Below are 19809 nucleotides of genomic sequence, written 5' to 3' on the forward strand. Positions count from 1 at the left end.
GTGATTGGCTGCTTAGAAATTAAGTGTTAACGAGCAGTTAGACAGGTGTACCTAATAAAGTGGCCGGTGAGTGTATATATATAGTGTATATAAAATGTGTATATAAAAATCTGAGTGAAAGAGCAGTGTATATCCCTCACTCATTACCACCACTGAGGTGCCCTTGAGCAAGGCCCTTAACCTCCAACCGCTCCAGTGGAGCTGCTCGCAAAAGCGAGGCTGCCTCTCAGTGAACATTCCTGAATAATTAAAGGTTAAATAAAATGTATACAGAACATATATATATATATATATATATACATATATATTTCAAAGCTTGTTTTCATCATTTCCTTCCTAATCAAGTAAACTCATGATAAAATTATATTGCAATAGTAATTGCAGCATTGGAAATCCCAATCGTAATATGAATTTTTCTCCAAATCGTGCAGCCCTAGTATCCTCTCTTTGTGTAAATGTTCTACTGTATATTTTTATCTGCATGATCTCCCTGTAGTCTGTGAGAGTCTCATCAGCAGCAGTGTCTGAGGTTGGCAGCCACAATCAATGAAGAGATTGGCAGCCATGTGGCCTTTCCTCCTCTATAAACTGTGACTGCTCTTGAGGTGGCTAATATGCTTTTTTGTGTTCCTTTTGAAGTCAGTCCTTTCTTTCTTTATGTCTGTCACAGTGCGGAGCGTGTCACTCTGGTTACTGCTGAAGCTTTCAGAAATGCTGCTACCGTTCTTCTTCTTTGGGGTCTTTTGTCACCAGCCACTGTCTGAGACATCTTACCTATTGACTTATATGCCTAATGTTGGCATGGTTTTATTTCAGTTAGCCTAATAGCTGGTTTGATTTGCACTGAGAGATGATTTAATGGGAAGAACCCCATGCAGATCTCTAGGCATGATGAAGGGTATGTGATTATGTGGGGCTATTTTAATTGCAAAGGCCAAGGGAACTTATTAGGATGCATAGTATGCTTGATCCATGAAAAAATTAGCCTTTAAAAATGAAAACTGCCTGCCTGAATGGGAATTTAACATAAGGTTGTGTGTACTTATGCCCCCTCTATTTTAATAAAGAACAATTATTTATTCATGATACAATATCCATTCACAAAGCAAATTAGTGTCCTTAAAGGTTAGATTTTTTCAATGTTTTTATTAAGGCATTTGGATTAATTTGCAGAAGTTGATATTTTGAATTCCTTTTTCAAGTAACTTTAGCATGGATTCATAAACTTATGACCATCACTTTATATATGTGAATGTACAGTATAGTGCAACAATATGCATGCAAACAAATTTACTCTAATTACTGGGTGTTACTGTAAATCAAAAGCTTCACCAAAAACTGGAAAATCCAATTTTTTATTTAAACAATTAAGCGAGAGTGGCAGATTTTGAACAACTCACCCGGAGACTGAAGGCAGAGGACATTCAGAAATCTGTTACTCACTCAGGGATAGTTTTTTTTACAAGTTTGTATTTGTGTGGAAGCACCAGAGACACAAAGTAACACTGAAAATCCCTGAAAAAAAAGTGATTTCTTTCATAATATGGGCACTTAATTGCAAGCGGCAATTAGCGGGTTCATTCCTTTTGTCTTAATAGCGACTTCAAATTAATTTCACACATGTGGTCCAACGTCTTTGTAACGATTGGACAAACAATGCACTTTTTTTTTTAAATGCCTACAACTGATGCGTCGAAAACATTTTTTTTCAATTCAGTGTGATATGTAGCTCAGAGTCCACCTCACAGCAATTTGAGAAAAGCACATGACTTACAAAAATTCAATTGCTATAAAAAGCCGCAAAGCTGCGATGCCAAGCTCAAACCTTGATTTGTGTCATTCCATGTCCAGGTATTGTGCATTTAAGCACCCCATATTGGTCAATTTAAATGTGACTTGCAGTGTATGTGTGAGGTCATTATGTAGACGTGGTGGCAATCGGAGCTACGGTGTAGGAGGAGATCTCAAAAATGTGTTTTTCAAAAAGTTCAAAATGGCGGAAATATTTTCTAGGCGAAACTTAATGATCCTTGAGGCTTTCAAGTCAATCAGACTTAAGTTGTGGGGGGCGTGGCAAAGTTTGCATTTTGAAGCCTAATTACAGCGCCACCATGTGGCCAATGGCATTTCCAGTTATTCCCCACGTTTCATGTTTGTAGCTCATTCCAGCTCACGGGAATTTGAGTCGGTGTTGCAGACAATAAGTAATAATAAAAAATAAAAAAATAATCAAATCACTTCCTGTTTGTTTTTTCTGGAGCTTTTGACTACATCCTCCACTCGCAAAAGAAGGCTGTGAGATACAGAAAGCTCCGGGAAAAAGGCAGTCAGTGAACCTTGAGTTTAGAATATGAATTGATAGGATTGTGCAGCCTTTGTGGAGGTTTGTGAAATCATAGTTGTTTCTGGTTTGTTCTGTTTTGTCCACATAAAACAATGAAAAAGAAAATTTAAGGTTATATAATATGAAACAATAGTAAAATACAGCCACTGTACCTGTCTACAGCAATAGCAACCAGAGTGAAGACGGATGCTGACACGGAGATCCCTTGAACCATGCCGCTCATTTTGCAAACCAGGCTTCCAAAAGGCCATCCTGTTGACAAGAAAGATGCATTCAGCTCATATACCTCCATGACAACGCTGAAGGACAGACTACCTGTTCATGTATGATTTCAAAATAATTCACACATCCAATCAAATCAGAGTACATGGGAGCGGGAGCAATAGCCATAATATCCTATCTATAAGTGTATTCAGGTGGAACAATCCCTTTTTTATTTGTACTTAATCAGAGCTGTCTTTGCATTATTGAGGCTGACTTACAATAATCACAGTCTGCGGACTGTCTTCAGTATAACCTCTGGCTTTTGTAACCCGTAAGCTTAATTGTCTTTTTTTTATAAATTAAGACATTATAAAGGTAGAATGAGGATTTAAAGCTTTCAGAGGTCATTGCAGTGGTTAATTGTGAAAGTGAGGTATGAATTAACTGAAATATTTTTGGAGCTTGGTACTAGAAATCAGCATCTCAACCTTTGCTGCTACTTCTATTTGGACCATTCTTATTTGTCTTGTAATTTGTCTTATGAGCCCCAAAATTCATGAAAATACACTTGGTGGAGTATCCCTTTTAAAGGGAAGCTTTTGTGGGCAACATATGTCAATCAGGATTAGAGTTTATAGTGATGGAAAAAGTTCTTCTCAGAAGGTCAAGACGTTTCATAAAATTTTACGATCTACATTTCATGTCATCTTGTGCCGACAATGCAGCATAATAGAAGTTTGCCTAGAACAAATTTTTGTTAGTGGTCTTATTTCACTGATAATAAAAGACAACAAACTGAAAAAGTGTACTCAGACAACTCAGACTTCCACCCAGGAGAAATGCCATAACTTGCAATGTTCACAAAAGGACAACAAAAAGTGCGAATCCGCCCATGATTCGGATCTCCTTAAAAATTGCCTATGCTACATCTTCCCATCAAGTTTCATGAAAATCAGGCAGTAGTTTTTCCGTTCTGCTGCTAATAAACATACGTAGCCATAATTGCAGTTGCCTTTTCACTATGAAGTTTGTCCCTAAACATTTAAGCCCCTTAAAAGACAAACATGTAACTGCAAATAACCTTTAAGATTTTGATCAATCTGTGTTGTCTACACAGTGGAAGAATGGCTTTATGTCGGCTTGAGTTTTGAGAGTGACAATGATGTGGAAGTGACAAAGTGACAATGACAAAGCTCGCGGCAGCACTACTTGTTGTTTACTCTTCCCTGATTTTGCACTGCCCTGCTCTGCATTTAAATTACAATAAATTGAACTTTAACCCTGTTTTTTCTGAAATTTCAAAGCATGTCCAGTCATATTACAGATGACCAAGAGACTTAAAGGCAGAGAAAGTGTGTTGGCAATTCCTCAACATGGTTTTACAGTTTATAAATTATGTCGAAGCATTGGGACCAAGCTTAAATCTTGAAACTCAGTGTGTTTACATGCACAGCAGTGAATAAGTGGGCTATGCCAGTGGCGTCTCTGTGACCAACACATCAAAGAGTGTAGCCCAGTCTGCATGTTGTAGGAATGTTTTTCACACTCCCATCTCTGCAAGACGTCCTGATCTTTGTTCTGTTTGGTTGCATGCAATTGGATGGTGTAAGTAATAATTAACTGAAATGGTGGTTCCTTTGTTTTTTTATTATACTTTTTTCAAAGGAATATGCAGCACACCGTTCCTTTTGTCTATATTATGTACTTCCCTTTTTGACTGTATTATGTTAGAATGCAAAACACGTATTAATTGTTTGTCAAAACTTTACAGTGCCAGATTCCATTACAAAACTTTTTAAGTGTAGATACCACTAATTAACACTGCCTAAGGCTCAAAAGGATCTAGAGCTGTCTACCAACCACAGGGGATCCTCTACTATCTGCTTTTCTTGTTTTCAAAAACACTATTAATATTACAAACATCAGGCCCTAGTTGCTTTCCAAAAACAATTTAGCTGTTAGATTCATTTCCACAAAAAACATGCAAAAGGTTTAAAACACTAAGTGAATGTGACGCATACACAACACATGTGTTATTTATTAAGCTGCAGAAGTAATGCAAGTGTGATAATTCAGTCCCATTATCCGCAACATCCTTAAAACTAAATTGATGATTGTCGAGGTCATATGAAGAACACATTTGGGTGACATTGTCACTTTCATCTCCTTTTGTTTATTCTTTTATGAGGTAATTGCTATCGGCCAATATGCATTGATGCAGATAACAAAACCACATTATGGTCCATTAAAGCATTATACGCTGGAAACATCCTGATGCTGCAGAAATAAAAGCTTTCTTTGAGAGACAATGCTCAGATTGGTTGTTGTTCGGTCCTTAAAGAGCACTCGGGGCCAAACCAGAGGCTCATATTTACAATGCAGCTACACAATGTGACAGAAAGCAGCACGTAATGCTAACTGATATCTCATTGTGGGTTTTCCTCAGCAACATAGACCACAAACAACCACGTCACATTACTGATAAACAAGTCCAGAGGATATTCAAATATTCTATGAAATCCCTTTTTTGGAGGCTCTGAAGTCAAGAAAATGTATTTTTATCCAACACTTGTGTCTCCGGCTGGTATGCAGTGTTCAGCTATATACATTCGGCATCACTGTCCTATTAGAGTGCGATTCCTCGCCTGGTCAAATGTCATTGACTGTCTGAGTGTCCCACTCCCTGCTGCTAAAATGCATTGCACAGCTTGAGGCTGTCATCACAAAGCTTCCTGGTAGACTGTGATGAGCTCTGCCCATTGTCTGGTTGACACTGTACTTCATGTTATAGCTGACTAAGTTCATTTTTTATCTCTGTGACTTTGACCTTTATATCCAGGCATTACTTTCTCTGCTACGCCAACATTGTTTAGATCTGAGCAGTGCTCCTCTGACTGCTGGGCTTCCAGCAGGCTCTTGCTTCGCAGCAAAAGAGTTCTGTTGTTTGTTTGTTTTATGTCTATGATCCTCAGCTTCTTGGTCCATTCCTTTCTTCCCTTGTTGCTCAGTTTGGTCGGATGTTCAGCTGCAGGAAAACTCATACTCTGATAGCCGTTGAATGCCAGTGGACTAGAAGGACTTGTGGTTGCTCTCCCTCCCCCTTCTGTAATGTCTCCACTAGGACATGCCACATAACACACACTGAACAAAATTTTAAATGCAAACACTTTGTTTTTGCCCATGAAAAATGGGAACAAAAACAAAAGTGTTGCGTCTATACTTTTGTCCAGTTTTCCACTTTGTCTTTATATACTCACTTGGCAAGCTTAAGTTCCTTCTTCACCTGTTTTAATAGTGCCCTGTGCTGTATCATGCCTTGCTCACCTGTTCCACTTTGCTGTCCACAACAAGTCCAAATCTACTCAATGTCACTTCTTTCTCTTGACACAATGAAAGCCTTTGACAGACTTGAGTAGTCATTTTGGTGGTCAGTCTTTGACTTTGTGGCCTTTAGTAACACTGTCTTTGGTGTGATTTAAGTTCTGTCTTCTATCTTGTCAGTCTGAGTCTTACTTAAACACCAGTTTCTAGATCTTTACGCCAAGGCTGTCCCTTAAGTGCTGCACTATTTGTTCTCTCTCTAGAGTCACTGGCTCAAGCTATTCGTCAATCGACTGTGGTGTCACCAACAGGCATTTGTAATCACCTCTCATTATTTGCGGATTATGTTTTTTTTTTTTGAAAACCCCTCTCAGTCTCTTCTTTACCTTCTGTCATTATGCAAGGAGGAAGCTTATGAGGCATTAAAAATTACCTGGTCAAAGTCTGCACTACTTCATTTAAATGATTCTGCTCGCAATTCAATCATCTCTGCTAACATGCCCATTGTTAAGCAGTTTAAATATTTAGGCATTGAGGTTTTCCCTTGCTTAAATCAGATTGTTAAGCACAACTTTTCCGTTGTTCTGAACAATGTTTTGAGTGACAGAGAAAGATGGATGGGTCTCCCAATGTCTATTCAAGCTTGTATCTCTGTTTAAAATGAATTTTTATCAGGATTCATTTTGAGCGCTATGCTACCTCTTTCACCTTCTACTGGTCATTGGCATACATTACAATCAGCAGCATCTAAAGTCATCTGAAAAGGAAAACGGACGCGACTTAGGATGTCTACTCCACAGAGAAGGAAAGAGGATGGTGGCCTCTCAGTTCCCAACTTTAAACATTATTTTTGGTCCTTTGTGTTATGGCCCCTCCTCACCTGGTTCAACCGAGATATGCCTATTTGCTGGCATACCTTAGAAAGTGCTATAACGGAGCCTTGTTCACTCCATGACGTTCTTTTTGCCAATATCCCCAATAAACAGTGCCAGCTACACTTTGGCTCCATTTTCTCTCATCTTATCAAAAAAGTATCTAGCTTGTGACTGGCACACATTGTCTACATTATTCAATAAGACAGCTCTCATGATTGGTGGCCTATGACAGCACCACAATGGGAACAGAGGGGGGTTCGATCTTGACTGGCACGATGTATGGTCTAACATTCCAGAAGTAACACGCAATCCAGACCACCAGCTGATTCACTACAATTTCATTCATAAGACATATCTCACCCTTGTGAAAATACCTCACATGAAAATAATTAACATTAAATGCCATTAAATGCTCAAGGTACATACACTCTCAGAAAATGAAGTACATAATTGTACCTTTAGGGGTACAATAACTTGTCACTTGGGCTGTACCCTCAAGGGTACAAAAACTGTACCCTTGAGGGTTGCTTGGGAACATATATGTACCTTTTGACCCTCAAAAAGGTACATATATGTTACTTGAGGTCCAACAATGAGCGCTATGGGGTACGTTAGTATAGATTGTACCTTGGGGGACAGAAATGGACCCCTAGTGTACCCTTATTTCTGACAGTGTATCTTCATACGATCTGGGATTGCTCTCCTGTTGGTCAGTGCTGGAACAATGTTGCCTCCAAAATATCTGCCCTGATTAATGATACTGTACCTGTTACTGTCAATGTTTAGATTCTGAATGATCTGTCAGTCCTTCAGCTCTCTAAAACTCAAAAACGTGCTGTTTTTGCTGGACTGTCATATTTGTGGAGCTCTCCACGGCCTGCATAAATGGAACGCCAGGAAAGACTTTGAACATTTGCCGCAACATTGGTGAATCATTGAAATCCATGCTGTAGACTTGTGCTATAGCCTTCTTGGTTCTATTGTATCTGTGTGTGTGTTTGGTCCTTGTTGTTGTATGCTGGTCTCCCTGTCAATGCATTGTGTTTGTTTATGTGTTTATCTATGTCTGTCTCATTATTTTTTCTGTTGTGTCTCCCTCTTTCCTGTATTTCCTCTCTTTGTTTAAGTAGTATTGGTTTATTTTGTCATCTAGACCAATGTTTTAAATTTTTGCTTATTTGTTTAAATAAATAAAAAATTTGATCGCAAAAAAAACTGATGGCCAATTGCACATTTACTCCGATGTTGTGGAAGCTCCAGTTTGATGTGACAGCTAGCTGGTGCCGGATGGGATCGCTTGCTCGTCAGCTGGCCAGTGAACCTCACACACCCCGCTGTCAGCTGAAAGTCGCTCAATAAAATCATGTACAAGTTTATTCCTGACATATGCCGCTTTTTCCATTTGAACACATTTTCATCAATATTTACAAGGTTTAAAATTATCAATTTTTCACATTTGGATGTTGTTTCAAAATCAAAAGTACATGGGCCCAATTCCAGTAACTACATGAAAACTTCACTGTTTTTGTCTGAAATGTTTGTATTTAGCCTACATCATCAGTTTCTATCATCTAATGTGAAACAAGAGGCCAAGCCAGTCTGGTAAAGCTGCACAAAAGTGTATGGCTGCAGCCTGGAGACCTCCTGTTTCATGGCTCCTCATTCCTTCCAGTGCTTCCACGCAGTCACCTCCTCCCGCTGACCATAGGGTGCCTCTGCACCCCTTTCCTTTTCAGAAGATCTTTCCTAGTAGCGTAGTAAAATATTAATATTTTTAATTTGATCTTGCTTTGTTTTCTCTTTGGACTTTCAATTTGAATTGTGAATACGTATTTCCTCCATAGTTCAGGAGGCAGGATGACTAATGGTGGTGTCCTGTGTTGACATAAACGTATCAAAATAAGTTTTGTTTGATTCTCTTGGCACCGCCGCTCTTCTTCCTCCTTTCTGGCACTAGACACCCATCTACAGACTGCAGTTCAGTGCGGCTGGTAGGAAGCATGGATCGCTCTTTTTTCTCTCAGTCTTTAAAAAAAAAACGAGTTGTAAAGTCAACAGAAAAGCCCCACTTTACTTTAATAAAATCAAACAAAGAGAAATATTCTCCCCTCATCTTAAAATAGTAAAAAAAAATCCATACTACAGTAATCTGCTTCCTTTTTCAGATGCTGCAATGAATATGCAGAGGAAGAGAAATCAGTCTGCACAAAATCATCCGAGAAGTGTTTGATGGTTATTGAAAAAGATGGTATTTTTATTTATATTCCCAAGTAAGGCCCTTAGGCAACAAGAACCCTTGACAAAATCAAAATTGAAGAAAAATAAAAAATACTTTCACAAAAATATAAGAAACTCACATGAGAGTCAAAACAAATGAAGTATACCAAAAATAAATACAGGTGTAAATAAGTTGACTTTTCTTTTCTAGTCACTTTCTACAGACTTACGTCCTAGGAGATCTCGCTCCTCAAACAACTGAAACACACATCTATATAGCTCTGAAGGCCCCTGGAATTGGAACATACCACTACTGAATACACTACAGGGGTGGCTCAGGCGAGTAGTCATTTCAAAGCTCAAAACAGCCCAAATTAGTAAATCTAGTGAACCATAAATGTGCAGACTAATATAGATATAATTAACAGAAACGTTCCAACAAATCACAAGATATCTTGAGGGTTACAATATATATTATTGAAAATACGGGATACTTCCGGTTACCCCGTCCTAAACTGACACGTAGTTAACAAAGATCTGAGTGTTGCGTGATTATCATAATCGGTAATCTTTGTGAAATATGGTATGGTTTTAAACAGAATGTATTGAAGTATTGGATGTTAAATGTGTACCCAAAAAAGCTACAGGATTACTGTGGGGAATTAAAGAATGGCTAGGTTAACAGATGATTTTAAACATTGTGAAAATTAACAAAAACATATGAATACGTTAAACAAACACATACAGGCAACCTTTAGACTTTAGTCTTTGAATGATGAACTAGGTGGTGCGTCGCTACTGTGGCATCCGCAATGCGCCCCGTCAACATAAACACTGCGAAACAATCACAAAATCCGCTTTATTTGTTTTCCCCTACTGTAAAAGTTACTAGAAAACATTAGTTATGTTGATGTACAGATGGCCTGGAGTATGTGACGTAAGCTGTTCACTGAATATGACCAGGGATATACCCATGTAGACTGACTTGGTTTCAATTTCCAAAAGGAGTGTTGAACCTTGATAAGAGAACTCTCACACCAACCCTCATAGGGTTGTGAAAGAGAACAATTTCATTGTGAGACTGGATTGTACCATGAGTTCATATCTCAGAAGTTATTTACTTTATTGAGTAAAGCGCATAATTTCAAATGTGATAATCTAATGCAAAGCTGATACGATTTAATTCTTGTGTACTTCTGGTAGCTCTAAGCTGTCCATAATATTTTGGGATTTAATTTGGAGTTATGTCATTGTAGCAGGGATTAAAGGACCCAAAGCACTTTCCCAGCAGGATTTCCCCAAACTCCACGTCAGACGCTAACATGTTCCAGATTCATAAAATATTGACAGAATGGCTGTTTTTTGCTGCTCTTGTTTAGAGGCGTTAGATGTATTATTTGTTGTAGTGTTATCTATTTATTCATATTACCCACAATAAATCTCTGGAGGTAAATAAGGGGATTTAAGCTACATCCACACTACAAAATAGTGTTTGACAAAGGAATTGTCACAAATCACTCAAGTGGCTTGCATCTGTGCATGTAGGTCGTATTGGCATTATAAAATGCAGAATTTTTCTTGCAAGCTGTTTAAGCTGCTACAGAGCTTTGTGACAGAGCCTACAGACCTCGGTCAAAGCTCGTCATATCAGTGGCAGCTAGTAGTAGTGTTTAACTGCTACAGAGCTCTGCAGCACCAGCTATGGTGCTCCGCATGGTGCTCCGTCAGCTAAGAGGTAGTTGGTGGTTGAGTTACCTGAGAATAGGTGACTGTTAGCCGGGTACAGAACACTGCGAGCTGCCGGTCATTTCGGCGGGGATTACAGTTTAGTTTAGGCAAGAAAAGTGAGCGTTAGGCTGCACCGAAAGTTATGTTTAGGCATTGAAAAATAGTTTAGGAAGAAGTTTGTGGTTTGTATTACAGTAAAACACTCCCGCATAATTCCCATTACCCTGAACAACTCCCTACGCAGCTAGTCGCGTTCCAATTAAGCAGCAGTCAATGTGGTGCGGCCAGCAAAAATAAAAAATAAGTAGGAATTATATAAATTACACTGCTTATCTTTTTGTAGCTTTTGAAACGTTCATGAGAACAGGCTGCATATGTACTGATAAGATCCAGTCAGAGATCAAATGTGGTTGTCTACTTTATTGTTTCAAAAGGTCTCCGTTTCTGACTGTTCAGATTAAACTGCAACCTTGTAGTTTTCAAACTAAAACAGTAAGCAGGGTTTTCAAACGTCTCCATTTTTAGCAGAAATACCAGTGAATTGAGAATGCCAGGTGTAAACATAAAAATCATTTTAAAAAGGTTTTACAACAAATATGTATCTGTGGATGTGCGCTGACTTGATACGGTCACTGAACAACTAAATAATAAGCTGTGATTGCTCACAGCATTCTTGTCATTCAGTTGACATTTAATACAAGATACATGCTCACAGGCTTTTTTTGTTAGTATTTTCAAGCTGAATCTTCACACTAAATTAAAACCAAATTTTACACACCTTTTAAAATGTTCCAGGTTTATTGATTTTTGTAAAATTGATGATCTTGATTTTTAGTCGGTTAAGAGAAAACTTGGATCTATTCGGAATTATTAAGTATGGTTTTTAATTGTTTATTTGTTTTAAAACTAATGAAATGAAGTCATTGCAGCTTCTGTAGACAGCCTATATGAAAAATCTTAAATCCCAGCCAAAATCTCTCACTCCTGTGAGATTTGTATCATAAAAAGCCAACTGTCAAATCTAATCAGCCCAATGTGCAAACATGCCCTAGTCATATTCATGCATGCAGGGAAGTCGGCCTGACTACTATGACAGTTTCAACTCCTCTGAGTCTTCTTCACTTTTGATCAACACAGGCTGTCAAAAAAACAATAGTTCATTCCAGAAACGCCTCAAGAATCACATTGCCTGGGATGGCCTCAAAGTACCTCTTACTAGTCCATATTAACTCACGTCTGAACTAAAAAACAAAAGCAGTCCTGCAGAGAATTAATTATAATCAGTGGTTGTGCATTCGAGAACAAGGTTAATCAGAGGATTAAAAGGGCTTGCAGCCCTGTGAAGCTGTGATGCATCATGACACACCCAAAAGCTAAATAGTTAATTGAAGGAAAATGGAGATATTACATTGCCGCATCGATCTTTAGAACTAGTGTGGCAAAAAATGTCAAGACAGACCTTTGCAGTATGTTAGCCCTTACATTTTATATTAAACTGTACCTGAGACTGACAACAATCAAGTGATTTGTTTATGAGGTATACTTTCATTAACTAAAGTGTTGGACAAGTCAAAATTATGACCTGTTAGCAAGAGGAAAAGTTAGGGTATCGACAAGGTAACATCATGAGGTTAACTTAAATGTGTCTGCATCCAATGGCTGTTGACACATTTCCCTCCAAATGTCAGCCTGCTGGTGGCGCTAGAGGGAAAAATAAGGGATCTTTAGGATTCATCTTCTTGGGTACCATGAATGTCTTAACCAAAGTTTATGGATATTTTCCTAAAAGTTGTTGAGATTGGGTTCCAATGTTTTGAGATATCTTGTCATCAGACTAAGAGTTGGGAGATTTGGCCCATTGGTGGCACTAGATTTGATAAAAGTCAAATTCAGAGCATAAATGTCCCTTCCTAAATTCCCAGCAATCCATACAATTTTTGTAGTTAAAAAATTCAGTCTGGAAGGTGTTAAAACAACCAACTGCGTAACCTATGTGACCACGCGGCCAACTTGCCAAAAATATCCAAATTAAACACAACAACAACAGCAACACAATGAAAGCTTCACATTACTGGCCTGCTCACCTGTAATTATGTTGTCAAGAAGTGTTGTGGGCATGCAGAAAATCCCAACCAGGAGGTCACTCACAGCAAGGTTTAAGATGAACAAGTTGGTGACAGTCCGCATGTTTTTGCTCCTCAGCACAATGAAACACACCACTCCATTTCCCACCATGCACACAAGGAAGATCAGCAGGTAGGACACAATGAAGATGGCTGCTGTGGATGGCTGATGCAGGTAAAATCCAACATAGGTGATGTTGCTCCTGGGTATGACATACTCCACGGAGGAGTTGTAAAATGTCCAGTTGTCATGCAGGTGAGTCAAGTTGTTCTCAAGTCCTTCGTTCATTTTAAACCTGAAAAATAAAGAATAAGTAGATGACTTTATGGTTAACCAGCCAACTTTCTAGTGTAATTTCAAAGACTGGGAACTTACTGAACAGTTGATGAGATTATCAATAATGCTTTGACTTAAACCTCATTAAAATTCCTTTTGAAAATGGAACAATAATGCATTTTCTGAATTCATGCTAAAAAATATTTTTTTTGACCAAAAATACATAAAATAATGGAATTTATACACCATTGTCAAAATGCTTAGTATGTGTTCTGTTTTGCGAGGTTTCATTAATTACATGAAAAAAGTCTAAACTAATTAGAGATGGAGCAGCAGAAACAAAACTGGCATATCCCCTTTATAATATGGTTGATCTGCAGATTCGGGAGAACTCTTTTGACTCCAAGAGCTACTTCTTTCACTTTACATATTGTCATATGGCTCATGCTAATATTACAAATTATAATAACTAAAATATTGAGTAATCCAAGTAATTTTTGTTACAGCTCACGTAGGACATAGTCACATCATTTCCATTAATGTAGGATGCATAATTCATTGTATCACCAGCTCTCTAATCAAAAATCTAATCTTGTTTGCCAGACCCTCTTTAACAAGCTGGACAAGCCAATTGCTGCTTTGCATTGCATCCAGTTTATTTAAATGGATCCGGGCTAAGCCCCAAACCTCCTCAAGTCCTAGGAACACCCCAAAGTCTGGCCAGCTGTCTGCATTCACCCTGCAGGGATTTGAGAAAAGGTTAACCATAGTTCTAATAAATCGGCCGGAGTCTAAAATGCCAACCAAAAGGAAGCCCAAGGCAACCGGATTCTGGTCTAAATGAGTGAAATCCGACCATGGAGCAATCCCAGAAGTGGACCGTCAAGGATATAGACCAATGGAAACCAGACACCTATCAGCCTCAGTCCTTTACACATCTTCACTGTAAAAAGGCCATGTGTCTCAGATTATTGACAAGTTAATGCCAAGAGTTAAGTGATCGATCAAGCACCCATTAAGATCACTGACAGTATCACATGCTCTTAATGTGTAAGAAAATAAAGGAGAAAGCCATTCAGTACAGTAGGACCAATCTAAAGCAGACAATGGCTGCTTTAAATGACTGGGGGACGTAACAGACCTGAGGCAGAACGTTAACGGTAAAGTAAAAAGACTGGGAGGACTGACTTTAGCAAAGAAATGCATAAAAAAAGAGTTAGACCACTGGTTGATATGAAGCATTGTTTTTTCCGCTATAACAACAAACTTGGATATTGAGTGCATTTCAGTCATTACTGTCATTCATGACAAAGTGCTATTGGCAGGCCTATTAACCCTCAACCGCCCTCTTCTACTCTACTTAAGTTTATGCTGTTTGCATGCATTTCTTTTTGACAGTATTGTCTGTAGTCCTTCTACTGTCTCACTTCATCTTAGGTTTAGTGGAAACTGACATTTTGTGAGAAACACAAACAATAACTGTTGTTTACAAGTGTACAACAAAATGGATCCAGAAATGCAAAACATCTCTGTTGCTACCAGCTGTTTCTGGGGTGCACAAGTATATTAAAGTGGGTTCTTTTCCTCCCAAGTCAACAGCAAATAAACAGCTGTGACAGTAAATCCCTGTGAAATTATAGAGATTTGCTTAAAAAAGTCTAGTGATTATTAAATGTTATTATGTTTGATTATTACTGTAGGTAATTCTTATGTACGTGGAAAAGTTTGAGGAAAACAGCATAACTTGCTGATGTTTGTGCATTAAAATATTTACTGCAGTATCCATGTCACTTTCTCTGACCATTTAACGACTTATGCCAAAATAAATGCCTCCTAGTACAAGCCATTATCTGGATTTTGCCCGCTCGTTGCTGGCACTGAAAAACCTCACAATTGGTCCCTCACAATGGGCTAACTGCTGCTTTCTTTGTGCAGATGAGCTGAACAAATGTGATTTTAAAACATAAATGATCAAATTTGGGGCTAATTGGAGGAACTGAGGAAGTATAGATAGATTTTCAGATCTATAAAATGCAATCTAATAGGGCCTGAGACTGAAATCCCCACAAACATGGGTCCTGACAAATAGATGTTTTTAGTATTATTGTGAACATGTTTGCCACAGAACTGCTTAATGCTCATGACTTTCTTCTGCATAAAAGACCTTAATAGAAAAAGAATACTCTAAAAACCATTTTATGCTGTGTTGGTTTCCTGCAGATGAGCACATTTTTTCCAAATGATGCATGAGTTTTTTTATCTGTTATTTTAGACAGTAAATGGAAGACCAGTGCCACCCTAAAATGTGGCTTGTGTGTACCCCAAGGATGTGATACATCCAATATATTGTTTTTGGATTAGATTTTTTAGGATGTGATGAGTGAGACATTGTGGTATTCAGCCCATGATATCCCAAACCAGGGGATGAACCTGGGGTGATCAATGGTTTCAGATTACTTTCAGTAATCTCCTGATTATTACTTCCTACAACTACCTGTACCCCTAATTTCCACCGGGTTGCGTAACGTCTGCCGATTCGCTGCGGAACAGCGGCTGAGTCGTTAGATTTCCATTACAATCAATGTGTGTATTTCCACTGACTGCAGAAAGGCTGCGTTCCGACTCCGGCAAAGCTCCGGCAGTCCACAGCCCTCCGGAGGAGATATGTTGAGCTTCTATTCTTGCCGGATGCTGGAGTGCTCTGCAGCATATCAGCACACGGCAGATAGTGCGGGACAGGAAGTCAAGCACAGAAACTAAATAAAACCTCCAGTTAATTTCCAAAATAAAATAGACCATGCTTATGGCAGATCATATTTCCCTGTAGTACACCTTGAAAACACAGCACATAGATGTTTCCCCTCTAGTCCTCAGGATGAAAATAAACTTTTGTTGGTTTTGTGGTTCTATTTTACATGAATTTGCAAGATCTCGTGGGTCCTCATGACTTCAGCTGTCAGTCATGGCCGCAGCCGTTCTACAACAAATCCGGACCTATTGGGTTTTGACGATGGGGGAGCACGTTGATTGCCAAAAATGAGAATGGATTCCTTGGAGTCCTATTTTTATTCATAAGAGTAAGTGAATTTGCACAGTCCACTGATGGACCCACAGCTGTGATTGTTTTTTAGAAGTGTTTGACCAGAGAGCAATCATTATTGTGTGGTGTGATGGTTCTCGTTCTCTCAGAATGTCAGTTTCTGCAGTGAAATTAGGTCATTCTGGAGTATCATTCATAAGCAGCATAAGTCTGGGGTTGGATTGGTGGAAGAGCTGTGTCAATTCCATATGTTAGAGATCATTTAAACCTGCTACCATAACCAGTGAGGAAAAATGTGATCTGATTAAGATTATCTTCTAACAGTTAATTTCATTTAATGATAAAAAATGTTATATATCATATCACTGCAGCTGAATGACCAGCTGCGGGCTAATTGGCTTACGTTAGCCTGCTAATTTCACCCACCCAACATGCCTTCATCAACACTGGTTACCAAAGATTTCCCAAAGTAAATTTTCAGTCATCTGGTGATAGCAATGTGCCTGCCTATAAGGTGACAAGAGCATGTGAAGTTATTACATTTTAATAATTTAGAGGCTGGCCGGCTGGATGGTAAGCTAGCTTGCTTGCTAGGAGGGTAAATGTTTAGTGGTGCAGAGGAAACATAGAGAGAGAGAGAGAGAGAGAGACAGACAGACAGACAGAGAGAAAGAGTATATCATGGTATAAGATATAAGTTTATTGACGTTTATTTTGTAAAGTGTAGGTAGAGATCTAGTCTACGTTGCCATCGTATGGACATAATGTGCAAAGATAGTTATTACAAAAGTTGTAACCTGTGTGTTTTAGATGGAACATTCCAACTTAATTCAAGACCAGTTTTGACAGCTCTATGTGCGTTGTATTGATCAGATGAGATGAAAAATGAAAGGACCCTTGGGTGTGCCTGTCATAGTTGTTTTTTTCTTTTCCTCACTCTTGTTTACAAGCTGAACAGCCAATCAGATGAATACAGACCGATGAAGCCTCAACTAGGACCGACAGCCTACTATTGGCTTGGTGTGTCAGAGCCTTAAAAGGACATAAACTGACCATAATCTCATAAGTTAAAACATACCGTCCTGTCGGTTAAATCTCATTAACCAACCGTAACAGCCTGTTAATTAACTGTCATAAAACCAACAGAGTCCTGTCAGTTTAATCTCATAAAGCATCCCTTCAAAATCGGATCATCACAACAACCGGAGAGATCAGCCTCTACAAGCTTTTCATTAAATTGTGATGCTGTCACACATTTTGGAGTCTCACTAATATAAGCAGCTTACGGTAGCTCCATCAGGGCTTGAAGCTAACACACTCCAGATGTCCAAAAGATGACAAAATGGGAGTTAAGGCTATCATTGATCATTTATTCTTTAAACATTCCCCCAAAGACTCCTAAATAACTTTACTAAGATGGTGCCGCTCTGATGTAATCGCTTTCATTTTACTTTATTTTTATCTTTTTTTAAGACTGATACAAACGATCACCCTGGACTCACATAGGCTACCTTTCAACATCTTTCAATCATCTGATCCATAACTGAATAACAACTTTACAATCTCATTAATTTGACACTATTTACATGTCCTCCTTACTAGGTTTTTCTTTCTTGCTACCACTACACAGTATTACACGTGTATTCCCCAGATGCTAAGTATAGTTTTCTTGCTCATTATAAATAATCAAAAATTATCTTTGACTTAAACAAAAAGTCATCTTTGTGTTTTTTCCACCTAACCTGCTGTTGATATTTCAATCAATTTCCTTTGCTGCCTATAAGAAAATAAGCACTGCAATTAGCCCACACCATTTATCTGCAGCTACACTGAGCATTTTAGTTTGTGTATGTGGGATGCTCATTAGCTCCTGCATTGCAGGTCCTATTCTTCCTGAGATCCTTTCTTCTTAAGGAGCATGCTTGAAACACGTCAAGCTCTGCAAACCACATAATGGAATTGGAAACGGTTAGGGTCAGAGCAGTTGTTTAGAGGATAATTGTATGGTATATACAATACAAACTCCCCTGCCCCCGCGCCTCGGATTTCACATCTGCCTATAGCCTACGGGACCTGCGCGAGTGGATGAAGGAAAATATCTATGGATGTGCACTTTGTGCCAACGTTGCGCGCAAGCAGTCACTGCACTTTACCGGCACTAAACGAACGGTTTCCAGGGCTGTTTGGCTTCCGATTGTTCTTCTCTGCTGTGAACTTTACGCACCAAACTGCGCTTCAGGATGCAAACGTCAGGAGCTGTCTCACACGCATAACTGACCACTCTTGGACAAAGATGTGTCTGTGTCCAAATTGAGTGCAGCGCATCAAACCGGACAAAACTAGATGGACAGACAGAATGATAGAGATTAGGACGTGCACGCACCGAAAAGCTTGAGTTACTTACTGCGCCTTGATAACCTATTACAATGTCAATGAGTCTTATTCCCTCTTCGAAAATTAGTTTTTAAAAATACATTTCACAGACAATTATCCAGTGTTTTAAATGTAAATAACGCTAAACTACCTTGTCTTACCTTGGTTTATTTCAAATCAAGCTGTTAACGGCTTTTGTTCTTGGAGGAAAAGAAAAGTAAAAATGTCCACTTTCCTCTGACTAAGACATACGCAGATCAAAGAGACAGAAAAGACACAAACATTACATTGAAAAAAGAAAGAGTTAAGCTCCGTCCGCCACTGGGTTCAGTATCAGTCCAGTTTCATGTGCGTCGCTGCGAAGCGCTTCATGTACCAGGGTGCGCTCAGCCAGCCGCTCAGAGCGCAACTGGAGGATTTACAGCCGGATCAGTCCGTATATTTGATGCGGTGACGTCGGGAGCAAAGGGGGTGGGATGAACAGGTTGAGTGATACCCCCCCCCCCCCCCCCCCCCTGATCTGTTGCAGCTGCTGTCATTGAATTGTCAAGAGTCTGCTATTAGACAAAAGATCTAACGTGTTGGTGATTGTGGGAGAGCAGGTCACAGATGGCCTGAGCCGCGCAACGGACTGCTCCTGTACAATTTATAGGTCTATAAAAGCACAAACACTGCAGAAAAGCATGCTGCTGAGGGCACACACACGCACACACACACACACACACACACACACACACACGTGCGCACTAGTTAACCTTCCTATGGTGTTAGGGTCCCGACGGACCCGTTTTGAGTTTTAACATGCATAAAAGCACTTCATACATTTGTTTTTTGAGTTGAAACTTTTTGACTTTGTCAGGGACTTCCATTTAAACAATTTTTTTTTTTTTTACTAAATTATAAAGTGCTCTGGTGAAAAAAATGACTTTTGTGGTGTTTGGGTCATTTGTGACCCAGTTAAAATTTTCTATTATAAAACAATAAAAAATGCCCAAAATTAAATCATGAACACACAGTCAACCAACAGCCTCTTCCTCCAACCAATTGGGCTTCATTTAGGGGCTTTTCTCTTTGCCTTTTTGCAAGAACAAACAAAGGGAGACATGTCCAGGCTTGTTAAGCCATTTGAGTGTAGAGGTGGTGACTTGCAGAGTACACATCTCCAAATCACAGGATGCAAGAATGAGGAGAAGATTTACTGTAAATGAAGCTTTGGATCACATATTTTTCTGCAAATGAGGCAGAGGACACACAGGATTTTAGCGATGGAGATGAGCAGGCCTCTGAGAACGAAGATGATGTGGAGT

General features: G+C 39.0%; 1 protein-coding gene across 1 annotated transcript in view; it reads right to left on the reverse strand.

The window, feature by feature from the left end:
- Positions 1-18920, reverse strand: part of npffr2a (neuropeptide FF receptor 2a) — a 20429-nt gene extending 1509 nt beyond the window's left edge. The window contains exons 1-3 of the mRNA XM_034871526.1: positions 18664-18920; positions 12774-13108; positions 2497-2596 (exon numbers count right to left, since the gene is read on the reverse strand). Of these exons, the coding sequence (XP_034727417.1) occupies positions 2497-2596; positions 12774-13101 (428 nt within the window). The 5' untranslated portion in view covers positions 13102-13108; positions 18664-18920. The remainder of the gene's footprint in view (positions 1-2496; positions 2597-12773; positions 13109-18663) is intronic.
- Positions 18921-19809: the final 889 nt, after the last annotated feature.

The sequence above is a fragment of the Etheostoma cragini genome, chromosome 5 (assembly GCF_013103735.1).
Source record: "Etheostoma cragini isolate CJK2018 chromosome 5, CSU_Ecrag_1.0, whole genome shotgun sequence".
Taxonomy (NCBI): domain Eukaryota; kingdom Metazoa; phylum Chordata; class Actinopteri; order Perciformes; family Percidae; genus Etheostoma; species Etheostoma cragini.